The sequence below is a fragment of the Carassius gibelio genome, chromosome B2 (assembly GCF_023724105.1).
Source record: "Carassius gibelio isolate Cgi1373 ecotype wild population from Czech Republic chromosome B2, carGib1.2-hapl.c, whole genome shotgun sequence".
In the NCBI taxonomy this organism is placed as follows: Eukaryota; Metazoa; Chordata; class Actinopteri; order Cypriniformes; family Cyprinidae; genus Carassius; species Carassius gibelio.
In genome coordinates, this window is record NC_068397.1 from 18,536,050 (window position 1) to 18,544,755 (window position 8,706).

General features: G+C 34.9%; 1 protein-coding gene across 1 annotated transcript; it reads left to right on the plus strand.

Annotated features, from left to right (window-relative positions):
- Positions 1-246: 246 nt before the first annotated feature.
- On the plus strand, positions 247-5,883 carry cahz (carbonic anhydrase). Its single transcript, XM_052548019.1, has 7 exons — positions 247-414; positions 970-1,167; positions 2,758-2,876; positions 3,124-3,216; positions 3,305-3,367; positions 3,470-3,625; positions 5,097-5,883. Exons 1-7 carry the CDS (start codon positions 381-383, stop codon positions 5,214-5,216), a joined length of 783 nt encoding a protein of 260 aa, XP_052403979.1. The 5' UTR covers positions 247-380; the 3' UTR covers positions 5,217-5,883.
- The last annotated feature ends 2,823 nt before the right edge of the window (positions 5,884-8,706 follow it).

An 8,706-nucleotide genomic window follows, 5' to 3' on the forward strand; every position in this document is an offset into this window, starting at 1 on the left:
GAAAACGACGAATGGCGAGGATTGGCTATTCGAGCCATGGAAGAGAAAAAGTAACTTAAACGCATGGAAAACAGAGAGGATCAGTCCCGTGGAATGTCCGCATCCCGTCAGTGCACCGGCGCTCGAGCATCTCTGTGCAGCAGCAGCAAGAGGAGCAACGCGATGCTCAACGTGCGAATTAAAAGGGACGGGGGCTGTTCAAATGTTCTCTTACTCACTGACTCCTCCTGTGGAGTCCATGTGGCCAAGCCCCCTAGGTAGGTTCCAGCAGGGGACCACTATATAAAGCCTGACATAGATTAGGAACCAGCAGTTGCTGGTCTTTATCATACAGGTTTTACAAACAGAGGAGTGGAACACATTGAACGACATAATTAATCATGTCTCACGCTTGGGGTTATGGAGCACAAGACGGTAAGAGCTGTTTCACGGGTCCTAAATGAATCTATTATATATATATATATATATATATAATATAATTATACAATATAATTTAACAGTCATTTAGTCATTTATTTTTTTACATTCTTCTACACTGAAAAACAGCGATGCAACATCTTTGGTTTAAGTGATCTTGATGCATTTTGATTCACTAGGTTTCTCTGTGTGGGGAAGTATTTGTTATTTATTATTAAACAACTGGGGGAAAAAAAGTTATACATGACCAAATATAAAATATAAATAAGCATAACACATATGCATAACACAAATGATATAAAAGCTGTCACTGGGATAGTATCCTTTAAAATGTACTAATAAATTAGGTTACATCAACAAACGTCATTTCTAATTGTCAAAGCTTAAAAAAAAATGTTCCTCAAAGTAACAGCTGCATGTATCCACTGCTTACAGTGTACATTTGCTGACCTTGGATCTGGCAAGGAATGTAAACACACTTTTTTGTGCATCTAGGCACTAGGTTTTTATCTTACTGTGCTTCATCTTTTTTCTGTTGCTCTGTACTTTCAGGGCCAGATACGTGGGCAGAAAGCTTTCCCATTGCAAACGGACCCAGGCAGTCTCCCATTGACATCGTACCCACCCAAGCACAACATGACCCTGCTCTGAAGCATCTCAAATTGAAGTATGACCCCGCCACCGCTAAGGGCATCCTCAACAATGGCCATACATTCCAAGTGGACTTCACTGATGACGACAACAGCTCAAGTTAGTATATCACAGCATTTCAAGAACTGTTGTTCTTATTTTCAACCTCTTAAAGCAATATTAATCCTAATAAGATGCTGCAGTTTATTTCACATGGAATAGGTATTTTCTATAGTACAATATTTAATAAATATTTATCAAAAGTTTTGGGTGTGCAGCCTTTTTAGCTTATTCTATTAAAAAAAGAAAAAAAAAATTGCAAGAAAAATTGCAAGAAAAAAAAACCTTGCAAGGATTTTTTAGTTGCATATTGAATGTTAAAATAAGAAATAATCAGTACATCTAAATCTGTCAGTCATTACGCATAGTTTATAAACAGCTCAGCATTCAGATACTGAAGTCTTTTAATCATCTCCTGCCCTATTTCTATCTGTTCATTATTAACGTCATTTATTAAGTAGTCAGGAGCAGCTTTTAGCGCTCAAGTCGAGTCTCAAGCTTGAGCTCTCTTTTTCAGACAGCAAGGATTACGTGAAATTGAAAATGTATATTATTGTGTCCCTGCAGGCTACTTTTTCTCTGACTGAAATTCATTTCAGTTTATTCCAGTTCATCTATATTGAATCAACAAATGATGTAAAACTGTTATGTGAGCAGGGGATATAGATGTGTGGATGTATTCCTTCCTCTGCCAGTGGAAATAAGGCACTTAGAGCTCTGTGTACTCAAGTGCTAATGTATTCTATTATGAGAGAAAGAATAGAGCCGCATATCAATGCATGTATGCCATGGTCGGTCAATGAGAGCAACATGTGCTGAATTTTAATGACCGTTTCAAGAGGGGACTCACACATATGCATGGAAAAGAAACCTTGTAAAGGAACACTATAGAAAAAAAGAGTCACTTTCTGCATACAAAATGCTTGGTGAAAAGAGATTAAAGAAGTGGCTATTAGATGTGTTAGGAAGTGAATAAGTAAGTAATATAAGAAAGTAATATCCCAAGTAGCCCTCTCACACTGACATTCATCAGTCTGCCAAATAGAAAGTAGAGGTTCCATGTCATTAAGGATGCATGTTCATACAAAGTCCACAAAATAATATAATTTTCATATCAGCAAGCATTTTTATATCTTATCGATGATCTTATCAAAGAAGTTGATACAGTATACAGAATACAGTAAATACAGTAACATTGTAAAATATTATTATAATTGAAAATAACTGTTGTATTTTAATAAATTTTAAATTGTAATCAAAACTCCTTTTTAATACTTTATAACATATCCAATGCATCATAAATGCATAGATATACATTATAAATGCACACAAATAAATGCACAGAAACTTTTTCAAAATCGTAATTATTTGAAACTTTTGGAACATATCAAGTATGTATTTCGTTGGAATATATTGGAAATATATTTTGGAATATATGGAGTGTATATATCTTATATTATCTTAATATTTTATGTGTATTATTCAATATATATATATATATATATATATATATATATATATATATATATATATATATATATATATATATATCTTATATTATCTTTTATATGCATTGGTACATTGGTACAGTTGTTTCTAGTGCTGTTAAAGAAACATCTGAATGATTGGAAAACATGTTTGTGTGTGTAGCTCTAGCTGGAGGTCCCGTGACAGGGATATACAGGTTGAAACAGTTCCATTTCCATTGGGGAAGCGGTGATGACAAGGGCTCAGAGCATACTATTGCTGGAACCAGGTTCCCCTGTGAGGTAATGAGACTCTATCTCTCACACTCCGGATTCCAGTGTTGCATCACAACCGAAAGAACCCTCATTCTTCTGTGTTGCGGCTCATTCTAATTCTTCAATGTCTCTCACCGCTCATTAATATTCTTGTGATGTTCTCTCATGAATTTGTAAATCCCTTCATTTTAATACATTAAGATATTCAGCTAATTCAGTATGTTTTTCGCATATACTGAATATTTCATAACTGAATGTCTCTTCTTTTCAAAAGCTTCATCTTGTTCACTGGAACACCAAGTACCCAAACTTTGGCGAAGCTGCCAGTAAGCCTGATGGCCTTGCTGTGGTTGGCGTTTTTCTCAAGGTCAGGATTGTTTTCCAAAAGCATTTCAGGAACTGCAGTGATTCAATTATATGAAATGTTGGATGTCTTGTGTGGTTTTGTTTACCAGATTGGTTCTGCCAATCCAAGACTTCAGAAAGTTATAGATGCTCTTGATGAAATCAGATCAAAGGTATGAAGTCATTTAGAATCTTTATGAATTAGGACATATTTACTCGTCCCAGTTACCCACAGATGCTTTAATTCTTTCACAATATGACTGTTTCTTCTCCAGGGCAGACAGACTACATTTAGCAACTTTGATCCTAAGACCTTGCTGCCAGCCGCTCTGGATTTCTGGACTTACGAGGGGTCTCTGACCACACCTCCTCTTCTGGAGAGCGTCACCTGGATCGTTTTGAAAGACCCAGTCAGTGTTAGTCCTGCTCAGGTACTTTTCAAAATACTTTATCTATGCTTTCACATTTTCAAGCAATTATATACAGACATCTAGTTCTAGTCCATATCTTTAGTGTCTTGCGCTATCTTTGGTCATTCATGCCCACGCATTTTTGTTAATTTGTAAGGCAATGTGTTTTTTGCTACTTACGGAGTATGATACCAAATTCAAATGCTTTCTTTAGGTGGTACAATAACACAAATGGGGTCCCAACAATTAACGTCACTTCTACTTTGAAACTGGGAGGGTCGGTGCTCCATATGTTTCTGCTTCTACAAGATTACTTTATCTTAAATATATTGCTTGCCTGACAGCAAATATCATATTTAAGTCAGGCTTGTGCCTTTAAGATAGAAACCAACACCCATATGTTCATTACTGGAGATGAAGTTGGCCCTCATTGCAGTCTTTTATTGTTTTTATACATTTTATTTATTAAAGGCAATAAGCAAGTCAAGAAAGTGTTGTTATAATTCAGTAATAAGTGTTATCCTACAATCATTTTTTACTAGTGATACACAGTAAATGTTCTGGACACAATTTTTTTTTTTTAAAGAAAAATGAGAAATTATATTTTGTATACTAATAGTCTTTTATAAAAAGATTATTATCAAATACACTACTGTTCAGTAAGATTTTTTTATTCACCTGCATTTCAAGATTCTTGAACACCAAATCTATATATAAGGATCATGTGACACTGAAGACTAGAATAATTCCTGCTGAAAACTCAGCTTTGCCATCATAGAAATAAATTACATTTGAAAATATATTAAAATATAAAACATTTATTCCAAATTGTAATATTTTTATTTTTCTCTGTATTTTCGATCGAATAAATGCAGCCTTGGTGTCCATAAGATACTTCTTTCAAAAAGATTAAACAGATATCTTACCAACTGCGTTATTTTGAATGGTAGTACACACTTATTTTTGATATAGGTGACATTACTACCATAAAATGTATGCTCCAAAATCCTTTAAAATATTACAATATGTAAAATACAATATTTTTTTGGGGAAAAAAAGCAAAAACCTCATGAACCACATGCTGTGAGCTAATTATTTCCCCCAAAACGTTTCAGAACTGTAGATGTAGCACAATAACAAAGCAACTTGTCTTAAAAATGCTGCTTCAGCAGGATCATACTGAGAGTGACATTATGCTTTCCAAAAAAAAAAATAAAAATAAAATAAAACCCAGTCATTACCTTTCCCTGATGTAGGCAGTGTTGTTAGCCTGCAGAGCTTATTTTAGTCTCCAGTGGTTAGTCAGAACAGTCTAACGGCTGAACGGGAATTCTGGCAAGTGCTCTATGAATGTGCATGGAGCTAAATATAGTCAATATAGGCTGTAATAAGGCTCTTGCAAGACTGCCAACAACACACTAAACACCACAATCCAAGAGAACACAATCTAACTCTCTCTCTCTCTCTCTCTCTCTCTCTGTCTGTTCTTCAGATGGCTAAGTTCCGTAGCCTGTTGTTCACATCTGAAGGAGAGGCACCTTGTTGCATGGTTGACAACTTCAGACCCCCTCAACCTCTCAAGGGACGCAAAGTCCGTGCATCCTTCAAGTAAACAGCAATATTGATGCCACAACGCTCCCACTGCCTTCCGATCATGGTGCTTTTAACTGGTTCGCAAAAACATTCCCAGTGAAATATCCCAATCCAGACCCTTGCTTACATTGCAATGTTGAGAACACAAAATCTGGATCTGATCTTCTAAAACTGTCAATTTTTGTCATGAATGCTTATTATTATTTAACATGAGAAATACTATTAAAATGCTTATATACTCAGTGCTTAATAGCAATGGCAGCCCCAGCTGTAGAAACAGTGGTTTGTTACCTACATTTCCTTGCAGATTTATATAAACTGAACAAATGGGAAACTATTTAATTTCCAAATTATTCCAGTCCATCTTTGATCGCTCCGCTTCGTGCTTTATTTCTAGCTATGCAGAACTGCGCTATACTCCATGTTATTCAATAGGAAAGACATCATGGGTTTTTTTGTGTTTATGGCAATTGATGAATTTCGTTAAAGTGTTTTGTTACTTATCAAGAGGGATTTCAAGAGATTAGCTTTTGTTTTGAAGAATGTTGTACCATGATGTTCTGTCATAGATATTATAATATAGATTTTTCAGAATTAAATTGAGAAGTATTGTGAACAAATATTATATGTAAATCAGGCAAATATAAGGAATTTTGTCAGCAATAAATGAATATATTTAAACTATACTTCCTGTGGTTGTTTTCTGTGTACAACACAATGTATGACACACATAAGCTGACCTTAACATCAGCCTTAATACAAAATCAGCCTTTTTTTAACTTTAGAAAAAGATCAAACCTTATTACTCCATTAGGTATCATTAATTAATAATGAAAAAAGTGCATAACTTAATGCTACTTTATAAATATACTATAATTCTGTTTTATTTCATTTGAATTTACGCAAATAAGATTTTTTTTAAAGAAATAAATACTGCTATTCTAATAAGAGCCATTAAATTGATCAAAAGTTACAATAGGAAACATAATATATATATATATCTATATATAAAAGATTTGTATTATGCTGTACTATAGGACTTTTTATAGTATTATATTGTAATAATCTTTCACAATATTACTGTATTGACCCCAAATTTTTCAACGCCACTGTATAACATATTAACATTTCACATTGTATTGCTTAAAGAACAATAGTGTACTTATAAATTAACATTATATTAGTAAATACTGTATAAGTATTGTTAATTATTTATTGTTTTAACTTTAATGTTAGCTACATTCGAGACATTTCACGCTTCTGCGTTCTTGACCAAAACTGAAACGTCCAAGCTCAGCATTAGTTCCTTGTCTAAATTAACATTGTGGTAATTTTTACGAGCTAAAAAACAGGTTCAACTGAGCCATAGAAGCCATTCCACAGTGTAGACTACCAAATATTTGAGTTTTACCACAAATAAAACCTGTTCTGCTTTTCACATGGTCGTTTAACAAAAACTTACAGATACAGAATGAACCTCTTCCTCATGCTAGTAACTGAAATTTGAAGTAATTTACAAGAAACATTTCAATCATTTTCTGATGTCTCATTTCAAAATGTTTAAATTACCAGTGTTCTGTAGTGGAATTTCAGCCGTAAAAGAGGAAATTTGGAATTCGAGCCCATTCAAGATCAATATCTGTCAAACACTTTCCAGTCCATGTCAGCTCTGTGCTCTGTTATCATGAAGAAATAATGAGATCATTACCCAGAGATCCTGTCATACAGGCTGAGAGAGGCCTTTATCTTGGAAGCTGCCACATCACCACAGATGAGCGCAGTTTTGGATACCGCTCATTTTGGTCAGCCTCTCATTAACACTTGACTAATGCTCTTTGTGTGTGTCCAGCCTTACTTATGTAACCCATGCTTTGCTGAGGACACATTCTAATGGCTGTCTTGAATCATCTGTGGTGTACAATCCACTGCTGCTGCTTTATAGAAAACCCCTCAACATAAGAGCTTCTTGTAAGCTTGAGTGCCAAATTACTCACTATTATTAATAATCACTTTCCATCTACAGCTTTGTACAATTAGTGGTCTTACTGGAAAAAAGAAAACATAGGAGGAGTGCAGTGACAAAATGGAGAAGGAAAGTAGATGAATAAATTAAGCATAAGTTGGAGAGGAGAGCACAACAAAATAACAAAAATCTCTGAGATAAAGACAGCGGAGCTGAAGTACAGGTTTGAGATTAAAGCTTAGAGAGAGCAAATAAAGGAAGAGAGGAGGAGTAAGAAAAGCAGCAGATTAAATGGCAAGTAAGATGGCAAAAGCAGAAAGGTACTGAAATAAAAAGCAAACAGTTAAAATATGTGGAACAATGCTGCTTTAAGCCATGCAAAATTTACTTGTGACAGATGAATGACTGCATTACAAGCTGAGTACAACACTCTCCACAAGAGGCCATGAATCCATACACGACTGCATACTATTAGTATCTAGCTTCTAGCTCATCTCTAGACAAATTGCAAACCAAAATGTGAAATGAGTGATCAATACATGGTTGTTGCACATATCACAGCAATGTGTTTTCAATTATTGGAGTTATTTCTGCATCACTCCACAAATAATGTCTGTGCCACCGTAGTACAGTACATAGGGCCTTAAGAAGACCCGCTGTTGTGTTACCTTTTCCATTACACAAATGAATATCCCAAACGATTAAAATAAAATAAAATAAAATATTGAAAAAAAAAATATTGAAAAATGGCCAATTGTAAATCTGTGCTAATTTAAGAAAGAAAGAAAGAAAGAAAGAAAGAAAGAAAGAAAGAAAGAAAGAGAAAGAACTAGCAAACAGAGGGGAAGACTGAATCGGTGAGACCCTCTTTTTAATTATCTTAATAGTCCTGCAGAAATGGACAGCACCATTAGGGGAACTATGGATGAGTGGTCCAGAATAAAGCCTCTTTATCCAAACAATAAAACCACTGAAGACAGGATTTCAGGGGACAGATCAGTTTCATTTTACCCCAGCTTTTGAAACAGCATCTGAGAACTCCACCAGCACCCCACCAGAAAAATAACAAGTGACTTTTTCTTCTCACATGCAGTAGCATTATATATATTCATATAGCTTTTCACTGTAGAAAATAAGACATCAAATTAATTTGGGGAATGTTTGTTTCCGAAACACATGGTCTTGGTTTGACCAGTATGAAAGCTGAATTCACACAGCTTTATTTGATTGCCTAATGAGCTGTTGCAACTTGTAGATTACAGTGGAGGTTCAAAGTTGTATTTTGACAGTAATCATGGTCACATTTTGAAAGAAGACTGTTTGAAAGAATGTCTGTTAGTCAGAAGATAAGAGAGCAGGCAACAGTGTGATAAGCAGGGTGGGTCACTCTAAACTCCAATGCAACTCTACCACAGCCAGCTGATCTTCAAAAGATTGATCTGCAACTCATGATGCCACCTCCTATAGTGTATGATTACAGTATGGTAATTGATTCTACATATATACAGATGATCTAATTCATAGAGCATCTTCAGTGGATTTGGAG

What these genes read in the sequence shown, in the direction of transcription:
- cahz (XM_052548019.1), top strand. Translation starts at nt 381, where the DNA reads ATGTCTCACGCTTGGGGTTATGGAGCACAAGACG. An exon ending in GAACCAGGTTCCCCTGTGAG is followed by an intron (nt 2,877 to 3,123) that starts GTAATGAGACTC and finishes TCTTTTCAAAAG; the next exon opens with CTTCATCTTGTTCACTGGAA. An exon ending in TGGTTGGCGTTTTTCTCAAG is followed by an intron (nt 3,217 to 3,304) that starts GTCAGGATTGTT and finishes TTTGTTTACCAG; the next exon opens with ATTGGTTCTGCCAATCCAAG.